The sequence below is a fragment of the Durio zibethinus genome, chromosome 18, assembly GCF_047325235.1.
Source record: "Durio zibethinus cultivar Kanyao isolate XHJ-2024 chromosome 18, ASM4732523v1, whole genome shotgun sequence".
NCBI classification, from domain to species: Eukaryota; Viridiplantae; Streptophyta; class Magnoliopsida; order Malvales; family Malvaceae; genus Durio; species Durio zibethinus.
In genome coordinates, this window is record NC_143179.1 from 11,481,208 (window position 1) to 11,495,558 (window position 14,351).

Here is a 14,351-nt window from a genome sequence, read left to right on the forward strand (position 1 = left end):
TTACTGGAGGTAGCTCCATCTCAACCAAAAGAAAGTTTAACGTAGACATAGTTATGGTGGTAGACACCTCAACAAAAAAAGAAAAAAAAAGAAGAGAGATGAGCTGATTCCATTTAGCTTGAAAGATCTTGAAAGAATTTAACACCCACACGATGATGCTATAGTAATCATTACTTTAGTGTATAACTATGTAGTCAAAAGAATCATATTTGTCATAATGTATAGATCCATGAACCTATCGTTAGATATGATTTTTGAGGGTCACTACCAATCTTTTTGTTTAGGTGTGATTGACCACCTGATCGAATCTGTCTCATTTAAAAAGAAGTCTTAAAATTGATTTAGGTATCTTTAAATAATAGATTATGATTCATGAAATTAAATTTTAAGTTCAGAAGTACGGTTATACGTGAAAAAAGTTATAGCACCCTTACAGCATACATCCAAAAGACGATACTAGTTTGATTTCAAATTATCCAAACCTTAAATATGTTTATATTTTACCAAAATATTTAGCATTAAAAATTAATCCTAAAATTATCCTAATAATTTGGTAGTAATTTAAAATAATTCTCTCACCTTAAGAGTATTTATAGAGACTAGTGTCTCACCTTAAAGAGACTCTATCGTTGGATTTATTAATATATTTTATTCAAAAAAATTAGTAAAGTCTTCCAATATAATTTAGCAGGATTTACTTTGAGGCAGATCTCCTAATAGTTTGATGAGATTTTATTTGAAAATACTTATAAAAATTTTATTCTTTTGAAAAAGTTCATTAAATCTCCTAATAGTTTTGTAAGACTTAATTTATGAAGCAATCTTTCAATAATTTGGTAAGATAAAAATTATTTTTTTTATTTTTTTAAAATTTATTTATGAAATTTTCTAATAGTTTAGTAGATTTCATAAAATTTAAATTTATAAAAATTCTCTAATAGTTTGTTAGGATTAATGAATTTATTTAAAAAGATTTATTTAATTATTTTTTTAATAGAAATGAACAAGCTTTTACGTTAATACCTCATATAACAACAAAAGAACCCAGAAATATCCCAGCAAAATAGATTGAAATCTATCTTGAAATCCAAAGTTTTTAAACTTTTAACAACTCTAACAAAATACTCAAAACCTAAGCTTGGTAAAGAATCACCTGTTCTTTCCAGTCTTGAACCTCTCTTCAAACCTCTTCTTGGTAACCTTACAAGTAGCCACTTTCTTGTTCTTTGTCTGAAGAGCATTGATGGTAACCACGTCTTTCAAGTCCACGTCAAGGGTATAGCGCGTGGCCATCAGGTATTGGTAATTCACAAGCTTGATAAAGCACTTGACGCGTGATTTCTTAGCCGTTTTCTTGGCAGAGTCCTTATGGATAACCTTGCTTGGATACTTCTTTATTCTTGTAACCAAACAGTGGCTATAAGGGCGATCACACATCCCTCCATTGAAGGATTTCACGATCATCGCTTTTCGTCTGACGTATCGACCTTGGAGGATGATCATGACTTTGTTGGGTTTTAAAAACTTCACCATAGCAAAGGTGCCTTTGATTCCCTCATCACAAACTATCTTGTTTATTTCTTTTCTTCTCATTCTGACTTTTCCAAAGTACCTAGAGTGGTACTTATCGAAAAGGATCCTGTGGTGGTGCATGCCTTCGACGTTTTTAAGACCTTTCGAGTGCTTACGATGCTTGCCGATATAGCCATGACCAGCACTTACATGGCCATGCTTTTTACGATTTTTCTTGAAACAGGTTGTCAATTCTTATTGGTGCGAAGTTAGAGAGGGGTTAACGGCGGCTGAGAGATGGTAGGAGCAGAAAGATAAACAAATATGAAATCTGTAATTACGACCATTATCACATTGTGATGGGGACTACTTGGTGAGGGTTCGTTTTTCTTTTTTTCGCTCGATTGCTGCCCTGTTTATAAGGATTGAATCATTTTAGTTTGGAAAGAATCAACTGAATGAATTTGACTTGACTTCGGGTGATTTGGTTTTGCACGAATTAAGCCTAAGATCATCAAACTGTGAACTTTCAAATTTGATCCAAAATCTGTGTCCATAAATTTCCTTTTTCACAATGATTCCATTAAAGCAAACTTAAAAAATTCTATTGGGTCCAAAGCTATACAATCAGATCCAATTTACTATCAAAAGCCCATTTTTTGTCTTGAAAAAAATTTTAGACAAAATAAAATGTTTACAGTTATCTCTCTTTGCACAGTTTCTGTGAAATAAAAATTACGTGAAGATAAAAGACATCTATTTTATTCAAGATTGAAAGTCGAGATTTAAAAAGTGATCGAAGTATGCCTAAAATGGGAAAATGATTGAGACTGAACTACAAAATAAGAAATAAAATGATCTGAACTGAGCCAAAATTAAAACAAGTGATCGGGATTAAACCGTAAATCAAAAAAATAAAATGATTTGGACTGAATCAAGATCAAAATAGGTGATTGAGACTGAATCATAGGTTTGAAAATAAAATGATCTAGATTGAGCTAAGATCGAAACGATCGAAATTGAACCAAAAGTCAAGAAAATGATCTGGACTGAGCCAATATTGAACCACCAGTCTAAAAACTGATTTGGACCGAGCTAAGATTGAACGACCGAGACTGAACCACAAGTCTAAAAAATGATCTGGACTAAGCCAAAATTGAACAACCGGGATTGAACCATAAGTCTGAAAAATGATCTGGACTAAGCCAAGATCAAACAACCAAGATTAAATCCCAAGTCAAGAAAACGATCTAGACTGAGCTAAGATCGAGCGATCAGGATTGAACCATAAGTTTGAAAAATAATCTAAACTGAGCCAAGATCAAGTGATCGGGATTGAATCATAAGTCTGAAAAATAATTTTAACTGAGCCAAGATCAAAAATGAAAATCATATTTGAAAATCAAAATAATATCAAACCATATTCCAAACTTATAAAAAGAAATTCATATATATATTTTTGCATGCTTAACCTGATTTATAAAACAAATAGACAAAATAATATATATTATATATTTCAACTTTAAACATATTGAGGTTGATTTTTAGGGATATAAAAATAAAAAAGATGTCAAGTCACTTACCTGATGCGTTAAATTGAAACTTAAGCAGTAATCACTCAATTTGCTTTGTATTTTAATAATTCAAGAAATATTCAAAAATAAGAATTTATCCTAAATTTAATAAGGTAAACATTCCGCGGTCATCCTAAACAAGTTCGGTTGTGTGACAATATTTTCAATAATTCGAAACTATTTGAAAGTATTTTTTTAACATATAAAACAAATTCTCTTTTACTTTAGCAAAATGTCTACAATTAAGTATAAATATGAAATTAATAATTAAAACATAAAAATTAGTAAGTAATATAGATTTTAACAAATATTTAATTTTAACATTTAATAGTAATTAATTTTTTTTGTAAATCTAAATATAATTCAATAACCATTTAACAATACTAATAACATGAAATTAATACAATTAAAATATATTAAAATAAGTAAAAATTCATTGAAAAATAAAATAAGTAAAACTTATGTAATTTATAACTAAGTAAATCAAATATTGGCTAAAAACAATTTTTAAAATAAGTAAAAACAAGAATTTTTAAATTCTAAAAATTTCACATTCTATGATCACTTGGCTTATTTTTAGCCATAAAAACTTGAACATCCTACAATTCCTAATGACAAAGAGAGGCATGAATTTAAAGTAATGATATAATAATACAATCTAGAATTTTCTTTCGGCAAAAATGGTTTTCAAAAGTCTAAGTTTCGAAGGTTAAAACTTGACAAATTATTACAAACAACCCAGATTTCCTGGGTTTCAAATTCATGAAACCTACTTTGAAGCTTCGATTCTCTTAACTTATAAATCATCTGAACAAACCAATTGTACTACTAGAAAGTTCACATTTTGAACTATCAAAAGCACCTAACTAAATCGAACACGTGAGTAAGGAGTTTTGTAGGTGCAAAGGTGGGCATATGTAATTGTCAGAAACACAAAAATCAAAAACTTGAAACACTAATTTTTTTTAAATTACTCAACTAATTGAAGTGTCACACATGTCATTAGAAAGGTCTTACAGAGTCTTTTTCATTGGTACCCATAATTTCGTCAGATTATCACCGAAAAGTCATCAGCATATTTTTGAAGTTAAAAATATACAAAAATATAGGTTGGGATTTGTAGAAAATTGTACAAAATATGAAAATTTCAAGAGTTTTTAGTAAAATCTTATCTTAATCAGAGATTTTTAGAATTGATTCACCCTTCTTCTTTCTTTCTTTTTTTTTTAGGGTTAGTTTCTCTTAACTCCGTAAAATAAAACTATCTGTATAATAAAAAGCATTTTAATAATATACTTTTATTGTAAATAAAAGTTATGTTGGGTCAAGTTTTTAATTATGGCAAAACATGGGTTGAAAAATAAAATTTTAAGAAATAAGTTTTTTTAAGACATAAATCATATAATATAATTCAACCATAGGCTAAGTTTGTGGGTGTTACCTCCTCCCCTCATTAAAAGGAGTTTACTCCTCTAAACTTAAACCTTGGCTCTTAAAAGGATAAAGATACTTCTCTTTCATATTCTCTTTTAACTCCCAAGTTGCTTCTCTTTCGAAATGATTACTCTATTGAACCTTAACATAAGAAATAGTTCTTCTTCTCAAAACTTGCTCATTTTTATCGACAATGCTTATAGGATGCTCATCATATGATAAATCTTCTCTAAGTCTCAAAGGTGCTAACTCCACCACATGACTCAAATCCAAAACATACATTCTCAACATTGAGACATGAAACACATTATGTACTCTAGCCAAATAAGGTAGAAGTGCCAATTTATAAACCACATTTCCTACCTTATCAAGAATTTCAAATGAATCCGCATAATGAGGACTAAGTTTTCCACAAATTCCAAATCTCATAACCCTTCTACTCAAAGAAACTTGTAAAAACACATGATCTCCAACTTCAAACTCCAATTCACGTCTTCTATTATCTGCATAACTTTTTTGTTGACTTTGAGCCACTCGAAGATGTTCTTTAATCAACTAAACTTTCTCAACTGCTTGCCGAAGCAAACTTCATGAGCATAAGGTGTTATGGTTGGGTATGAAGATAGGGTCTTGGGTTCGATTGATGATGTTATCGGTTTGGTAAGGGATCAACGACAACACCAGCCACTAGTGCAACATGTTGACAATTCTATAGAGTGGAAAGCTTTGGTTAAGTTTAAGAAGATAGCACCAAACTTATGAGATATTATCTATTTTGATCCAAAAGTCTTACGATTTTGTTTCATAAAAGGCGCCTCACAAATTTTGTGTTTAAATCTTTACTTAAATATCATAGTAGATCCACAAAATCTTCCAATATGATATCGGGGTGTTACAAGCTTCCAATGTGACTAACTTATCAAGTAATGTGCTTAGTAAAAAGCTCATGGTTAAAATGGAGATTAAAAGCACATAACTCAGGTATAAATGTACAATGTTTTTACATTTCAAATGTCCCTGAATCAATCAGCATTGCTTATGAGAAAACTATGCTAATTCTCCTCATGATTTTATAGAGTGATTTTAATTTTATCAGATTGACTATCTCTGAATTTATATTTATAGCATTGTTTAATTGGGCTCTAATCTTGAAATTTTAAACAAGACACTTTAGACAACATCAATCTCTTCTGTATAATAACCATTATTTCGTTTATCCTTTTGGTTCATACTGCCATTTTATTGGAAGGTGTCAAGTTCACTTCTTTACACCTATAATCTGCTGTAAGTAGCTAGCATATCTAGAAAGCAATGTTGATGTTCTCTTAAAGCAATTAGAGCTTGTTAGTTGTTATGTCATAAACATGATGCTATTTTCTTTTCTATTTAATTAAGGTAACCCAAGGTTTGAACATCAAAGAGCTAACATCAAAGAGCTATGCATAAGATCTATTATGGCTGGATTCTGCTTCCATAATTATCAACAGGCAATCCTGTTCTATGTTACTCGGACTTAATGGTAAATTTTCGGATGCGGGTATGTGTTTGATATAAGTATGCTTATTTCTTTCTATGTTTTTTTCATATATTTGGAGTGTTGGACCTTGTAGCCATGTTTATTAGATATATGTTGTAATTTGCTTCTATGTCCTAAAATTATGTAGTTCTTTAGTATATTGAGTTTTTACAACAATAAGGAATGCCTTATTTCTGGTCCTCTAATCAATGTTAAAATGCTATGTTTTTGGTTTGACAGGTTTCATACGTGATACTTCGGAAGTACCCTTTTCACCCATTATTCCCTTGTTAAATTGTTCATACAAATTGTTAAAACATGGCAAATTCTTCCTTTATCATCAGCTTTTACATGCACTAATCAAATTAACATAAAATTTCCCTTGCTAGTCTCTTTATATTTAACTGTGGTGGTTGGCAACAAGATCAAATTGATAAGGAGTAAAATATCGCTTCATTTTTCATTTTATTTCTATGATCGATGATCATAGAGGGGCTCCTTTACCATTTTGTATAAATAGGCTATTCTATTAGAGGGGTGCTTTCAATCTTTGTTTATCCATTAGTTTGGTTTCATTTCATCACAAGATAGAGCAGTTTAGTAACTTGCAAGGCTCATAACCTTAAGGTCATCAGTTCATATCCCATTCCCACAACATTTTTGGATAAAAAAAAATTAGACTTGACTTTATTAACTAGTAATTTTTTTAGGGGGTGTATTATATTACAATTACAGTCAACTATAATGAATCTTTTATCCTCTTATCTTAAATACAATACAATTGCCCTGGGCGAATTGAACTCGCGTCTTCCCCTTGACAAAGAGAAATTTTACCATTCGATTATATCCACATTTTTATTTTTGATTCTTGATACAAAAAAATATTTGGTAGAGCTATGATAGATATTTTCTTTAGTTCAAAGCGATTTTATCAGATTCCACTACTAAATCAATTAACAATCTAAATTATATAACAATTGGAGTCTTGTATTCAAAAGCAAAGTGAATGAAGCCAAAGCTAAAGGCTGCATGATTAGTCGTATCAAATTGTGATGATGATTCTAACACTGTAGAATTCCTCGATATCTACTTATCTTCTAATTTTTGGAAGAGAAAAAATCTAATGTTAATTTAGAATGTTTTTGTTACGCTTGATCCTGTGGAACGACATGTGTATCAAGCGAAACACAATGATACCAAAGAAAGAAATAAATTCAAGTTTTATCGGACTGTTATGATTCATGGTCTTATCTAGGAACGTCCATTATGTATTGTCCGATGGAAAACGTACCAAAATAAATCTTTTTATTGAGGATGAGGGTGGAAATAAGAAAATAGACTTATTTGTTGCTCGCAAAATGATAACTACAAGTGCTGTTAGTCATGAATATCCATTGAAAATTATCAAGGATGTCAAACTTAAAATATTTCATTTCTATTTGAATAGTTATGGCAAACCCACTTGTAATAATACTTGCAAGATTGATTGCTTGCAACTAAAGAAGAAAATGAAAGAGAAATTTAAATCTAATATAATTTAAATCTAATATGAAAAAACTGTCAAAGTAGAATTTGTTTGATTGCTTATATGTGAACATCATCCTATATTGATGGATACATTTGTTTAATTATGTATTTTATTGATAAAGATTGGAAATTGCCGAACTTAATTTTGAATTTTCGACATACGGCACCATTATATATTGTATTTTTTTTTATAACAAGATTTATGACTTATTAAAAGAATGATAAATTGAGATAAAAAAAATTAGCATTACTTTGGATAATGTCAGCACTATGGATATCAAGCAACACCTTTTATGTGATCATTTTGATCAATAAGGGTTTATAATGTCATGAAAAAGGTTTGATATTCATTGCGTTGCACAATTATTGAATTTTGTTGTTTAAAAGGGTTTATTAGTGATTAATGAACATGCAAAAATTTATTATTTATTGCTCTGCACATTGATGAGGAAATATGTCACACTTGGAGTCTATAGGAGCACATCAGATAGTCCATACATATATGTTAGACATAACTTAACCCAAAAACTTAAGCTATTAGGTTTTTGGATCCTCCATGTACATATAAAACATCTTATTCAGATTTCTTATTGATATGAGATTCTTTACTTGTACGTGAATCTCTCTCATTTATTTGTGAGTTTTGATCAAATCTCACCTTAGCACCCTCGTGCTAATAAGTCGTAGCAACATCTCTTTTTGGGCTAAGCAACCTCACTTCTTGGATGGTCTTAGTGTACTTTAAGCCCAACATTCAACCTTGCCACTCTGTGGGTCTAGGTTATCTGAATGCCTCTCAAGTTTGGATTCAATCATAGCACACAACCTTGTTACTGAGGTTATTTCAGTGCCTCTCAATCTTGTACTCAAACATAGTACACAATCTTACTGCCTATAGATTGTTTCAGTGCCTCTTAAGCTTGGCAATCAATCACAGATTGACTCAGTATATCACCTTCTTAGGCGTTCCAATTCTACACACTTGCTACATCCAAATCGAACATTTGGCTCTAATATCAATTGATGAGATAAAATATGTCACACTTGGAGCTCATGGGAATACACCAAGGAGCTCCTATTTACATTTTAAACATAACTTGAATCTAAAAGCTTCAGCTATTAGGTTTTTGAATTCTCCGCGTATATATAAGATATCTCATTCAGATTTCTTAATGATGTAGAATTCTTTATTTACATGCGAACCTCATCCCAACAGTTACATAGAATTAAAATAACAGTGAAAACACAATATATGATAAATGTTTTGAAATTTCTTCAGAAATCAAATAAAGGGGCAAAAGCCAAAAAGGTTGAGAAATGAGAAAAAGAATACTCTTTTACAAGCATAAATGGAGGTGATGAACCATAGGCTTGCCTGCTATACGGAACACAGGTTTTGGAGTATTGAATGATAGAGGCCTAAATCTTGTCCCTGGAAAAAGAATCCAAACAATAAAACAAGAATCAACAAATCAAAATCCCACAAGGGAAAAAATGCCTCACTTAATAGATAAAAACGGCAAAGTTTATTGCCTTCGGCGGGTCCACCAACCATGATCACGGCAACAACCTTCTCTGAACTCTCCATGTCCAAAAAGCCTATATCTTCCCCTCGAAAAACCCTTGCTTTAATGCTTTATTTTAGTGAAATAGAGAGGGAGAGAACGGAAAACAGATAGTTACTACTTTATCAGTTCAGAGAAATCCAAATTTAGTAAAGTTTGAGAAGATTTCAGTTATGGGATTTTAGTTGGACAGTGAAAAGAGTTCAATTGGTTTGCGTTCAATTTGATGGAGGATCCAAATTCCACCAAAATGAAGCTTTGGTTATGCTTCGAAGTTTGAACCGCTCAAAATAAGTTACGAAGTAGTATTAATTATCTTAAGTTAGCCAAAGTCCGGATAAAAGTCTAGCATTTGATTTCTCTTATGGATTTTATGATCTATCTCTTGATGTTGAATTGCTTTGTAAAAGACCAAAAAAAGTCAGACATATGATTGTTCCAAAGTCTTTCAGAAGCCTTGCAAGATGAAGATGGAGATCTGCCTGCTGACAAAGATGGCTAAAGTAGAAGCGTATATCACCAATCTCACATCGGTTTAAAAAAAAAAGGTGATTTTGACGGGTCTTCCTCCACCTAATAGACAATTCAATCCGCAACAATTGACATCAAAGCAAATCCAACTTAATTTTCATGGCTCCACAAGGTAAATCCGGATCAAAATAGATCTCTCTCTTCCTTGGGTGAAAAAGAACAGGCTGAGTTCCTTTGCTGCTATACTAAACACAGGAAAGCAGGAATCTGTCCATATTATCAATATCAATAATGAGATTGGGAAGTTGGTGGATTGGGGTAGGCAACTATCATTTTGACAAATGCTTCCAAAACTGTAGTTCATTTTTTTCTTCTAATCAAAACTATACTTTCAATAAACATGCCAAAAATATGACAGTTGGAACAAAATGAACCATGAAAACAAGTTTTCCCTTCATAAGCAAAGTGGTTACATAAGAAAATAATGTAGAACAGTTTGTTTCATTCCAAAATCATTGAATTCTTCTTGTTTGGTGGTCAGCTGAACCTAAGAGAAAATTATCACTACCCTTAAGTATTGAAGACACGACTGCTGATCCCGTGTGTAACCAAAACATTCACTTTTCATTTTTTGTTGCTTGCCGAAATCCATCAATGTTGAACTCAATTCTTACCAATATATACATACGCCAAGAAAGCATCGAGAAATCCATAATTCCATACTCCTCAACATCATATCAATTGGAGCTATCTGCCCTTGATCATAACAAGATTCAGTCCCCAAGATGAATAGGCTAATCTCCACTCTCAATGGTGCAACCTTAGACAAGTTACTATTGCTCAACGCGTTCCACTTGCAATGTCAAATCCTTGATTCCAGCATCATGTAAGATGTGTGACACCTGTCCTTTAGTAGCAGCCTTGTCAGTTTCTGCTGATATATGAAGTTGGATTGTTCCAACAATATCTGTGTTTGTGAAGCTCCATGCATGAAAGTTCTGAATACAATATACCCCCTTCATCTTCATAACATCACTTATGGCCTTCTTCAAACCCTGCTCCTGAGACCTAGGAACTCTTTGAAGCAAAATTTCAGCAGAGTTCCTAAGTAATGGGATAACAGATGATATAATTAGAACCGAAATGAATATTGAGCAGGCAGGATCAGCAACAAGCCATCCTTTGTACTTAATTAAGAGGGTAGATACAACAACTCCAACACTTCCCATAGTGTCTGCCAGAACATGCAAGAAGATTCCTTCCATATTGTGGTCAATGTGGTGATGCTGGTGCTTCTGTGGTCCCTTCCCATCAGATAGAAGCTGCTCATATGCCAAGGATAAATAACCTGTAGGTTCTGAATAGTGAGCATGGGAGTGCAAACCTGATCCTTGATCATGATGATGATCCTTGTGACCATGTTGGTGTCTGTCGTCATGGAGATCATGATGATGGGCACAATCATGGTGGTCATGAGTATGAGCATGATCGTGTTGACGTCCATGATCATGGTGACCATGATGATGATGAGCACAACCATGAAGGGTGTGATTATGAGCATGGTCATGGAGGTCATGGCACTCGGTGTTTATTTTGTGATCTTCAGCATGACAATTATTGCTACCATGTTGGTTACCATGAAGGTGTTCATGGCCAGAGCATGATTCGTGGCATCCATCGGAAACATTTATATACTCATGGTGCTGAACGTGACTTTCATGAACATGTGAATGCTGATGGTGATCATGAGAGTGGGAATGGGAATGGGAATGGGAATGGGAATGAGAATGTGAATGCGAACATGATCCTCCATGTGCATGATGATGCTCCTCATGAAAGAATATCAAACCCACCACATTGACAACAAGCCCTCCAATGGAGACAGTTAACAGACTGTTAGTTGATATCTCTTGAGGGTCCAAAATCCTCTCAAGGGATTCCAACACAATCAATGCCCCAACTAGAACCAGGAAAACTGCATTAGCATACCCTGATAGAATCTCAAATCTGCCTCTACCATAATTGAACTGATTATTAGCTGGCAACCGTGAAATATATGAAGCATATAGCCCAATAGCCAATGCAGCACAATCAAACAACATGTGACATGCATCTGATATCAACCCAAGACTGTTACTCATGAAGCCAGCAACAAATTCTACAACCATATATCCAGTATTAATCAACAGGAACATTGCGATCTTTCGAGACTTTCGCTCACTCAAAATATGCCGAACAGGTTTCATTATCGTCATACTAAAAGACTCTGAAGATTCTATCCCCAATTCAATATAACTAGAGTAAACAGAACTCAGTTCTTGAACACCAAAGTACAACAATAAACCGCACAACAACAGCCCCAAAAGGGATACCTCATCAAAATAAAACAACTCCAAAATAACAGTACAGACAAATGTAACCACAAATTCCCTTTGAAAATCTTTAGAACTCACTAACTTATCATCTTCATCACTATAATTCTCACTCAAAAGCACTCCGAAAACAACAGTATTCACCAAAGGCCAGCCTAAATTCTCAATGGAAACATTTCCTCCTCCTCCTCCTCCTCCTCCTTCACTTTCATAAACAAAGAAACTAACAACAGCAGGAACAAAAAGCATAACAGTAGCGAAAAACAATGAAATCAACCTAACCCTTTTCCGACCAAGCTGCCTAATGCTTCCCCAGTTCATCGAAACCTTCTCATAACAGCCTAAAAACCCTGATAAAAATGGCAACAACATTGGCCAAATTCTAACACAACCTTCTCTAGGATACATAGAAAACCCAGTCTTATTCCAAGGGAAACAATCTACTCTGTCCCAACTTAAAGATAATAACATCAACCCAATAAATAAAAAGCAAAACCCAATGAATTGAGACGAAAAAAACGACCTTTTTCTCGGAGTTTTTGCGTCAGAAAATAGCCTGCCAACAAGGTTTCCGGATAGTTCAGCCAAGATCATAGCAGCTGTACCACAGTATCTAAGAGCCTGGAACCTGAGAAGGAAGATAATTGATAAAAGGAAGGACTTTGAGAGTAAAAGTTTGAGCTGAGAGTTGGAGAGAGAGGAAAGGGAAAGAATTGGGTGGTTTCTGGGGTGTTTTTTGGAGAAGAGGGAAAAGGAGAGAGAGAGGAGGAATGAGAGGAAGGAAAGGAGGAAAGAGAAAGGGAAAACAGAGAAAGAAGGAGGGGACGAGCGGAGGAAAGGGAGGAGAGAGTAAAGAGAGCGGAGGGAAAGGAGGAGGAGGAGGAGGAAAGAAAAGGAGGATCTTTTCTGCGAGGAATAGGAGGCTTTGGAAGATTGGAGGGAGAGGCGGTGTTTTGAGGGCGTTGGAGTTGGGGTTGCGAGGGAAGGATAGGAATACAAAGGGTAAGATCTTGGGGTGGCCGTTTTTGTGGTGGGGTTCGTAAAAGTGGTGGCGCGTGGAGGGACGGAAAGGCGGTTGGGACGGTGGTGGTGGTTGCGATCAGCCATTCCGGGGTGCTGTTGGGTATTGTTGCTGAGGTCTGGTTGAGAATTATGAGTTGGGTTGGGTCAACTGGGGAGACTTTCTACTATTTAGAGGGGTTCGGGGGTGGGGCCAATGGGGCTCACCTGGTTGAGTCAGTCAAGTTGGATGGGCTCGGTTGATTCCCTTTAGTTTGGAAAGTCATGGGTTGGGTGGTTGATGGGATAATACTCAATGGTCAATTAAAAAAAAAAATTTGATAATTTTTTAATCTCATTTATAGAATTTAAAAATTTATATGAATAATTTATGAAATTATAATTTTTAATAAAATATTTAACATAATCTTAGTACTTTTGGTAATAAAGAGATTATTTTGTATCAATTACCCTCATTGTTTTAAAATATTTTAGAATATTAATATATTTTTTTTCAAATTAAGTGGAATATTCAAAGAACTAGAATTTAATAGAATTTATGGCAAAATTTCCCCACCATTGGTAGTAAATCCCTCCATGCAGCCAAGTATAACCAATATTACATTGAATCTATATAATATATAGGAGGAATATCCAAAACCTTTTTCCTCACTTTTATTCATTAAAAATTTTTTTTTGGATATTGAAACTGTTAGGATTTTATCAATGGAATTACAAATTAATAATTTCATCAAAAGATAATATGATTGTTCGCAAAATTTTAATTTTTTACTTGATTAATTATGTTGTTATGATAAAGCAAGTTTAAAAATAAAAATAAGATTTTTTTTTTAATTCTATTACTATCGATTCTTATTATCATTATCATCTTTCTTTTCAATTTACGATAATTATTTTGTTTTTTGGATAATTTTGGGTATGAAAATCAAATAAGAAGATAATTAGATAAGTATTAATTTAAGGTGATTTTTAGAGCTCATAAAATATAAAATTAAGAAATAATACATGAAAATCAAATTATAATGATTAAATTACAATTAGTAGTAATCCTATTAATATACACAATACAATAATTTAATTGTTTTTTGTACAAATGGAGATTGGGTGTTGAATTATACGAACAAAGATAACTGATTTTCATTTGTAAGGACTAAATCCTCTCTAAAATTTACGGTTTGTCTTTAATTCTGAACTGAAGAAGTTTCCTTTCAACCTAAACTCTTTTTTTTTTCATGATTTCATAAAAAAAAAAAAAAAGATAACTGATCTTTTCCTGTGAACAATATCCCAAAAGGTTCGTATTTGACACATTCTTTTCGAAATTTCATGTTTTAACTTTAACTATACATTAAAATTATTA

General features: G+C 32.9%; 2 protein-coding genes and 1 pseudogene across 2 annotated transcripts; all 3 read right to left on the minus strand.

Annotated features, from left to right (window-relative positions):
- Positions 1-1,020: 1,020 nt before the first annotated feature.
- On the minus strand, positions 1,021-2,076 carry LOC111300518 (large ribosomal subunit protein eL27x-like). The gene has a single exon (XM_022896148.2). It carries the CDS (start codon positions 1,651-1,653, stop codon positions 1,150-1,152), a length of 504 nt encoding a protein of 167 aa, XP_022751883.2. The 5' UTR covers positions 1,654-2,076; the 3' UTR covers positions 1,021-1,149.
- A 2,463-nt stretch (positions 2,077-4,539) lies between these two features.
- Positions 4,540-9,151, minus strand: LOC149513718 (uncharacterized; annotated as a pseudogene).
- Positions 9,152-10,028: 877 nt separating this feature from the next.
- LOC111299573 (uncharacterized) lies at positions 10,029-13,141 on the minus strand. The gene has a single exon (XM_089747550.1). It carries the CDS (start codon positions 13,076-13,078, stop codon positions 10,433-10,435), a length of 2,646 nt encoding a protein of 881 aa, XP_089603676.1. The 5' UTR covers positions 13,079-13,141; the 3' UTR covers positions 10,029-10,432.
- Positions 13,142-14,351: the final 1,210 nt, after the last annotated feature.

Coding starts and splice junctions, on each gene's coding strand:
- LOC111300518 (XM_022896148.2), bottom strand. CDS start 1,653: ATGCACCACCACAGGATCCTTTTCGATAAGTACCACTCTAGGTACTTT.
- LOC111299573 (XM_089747550.1), bottom strand. CDS start 13,078: ATGGCTGATCGCAACCACCACCACCGTCCCAACCGCCTTTCCGTCCCT.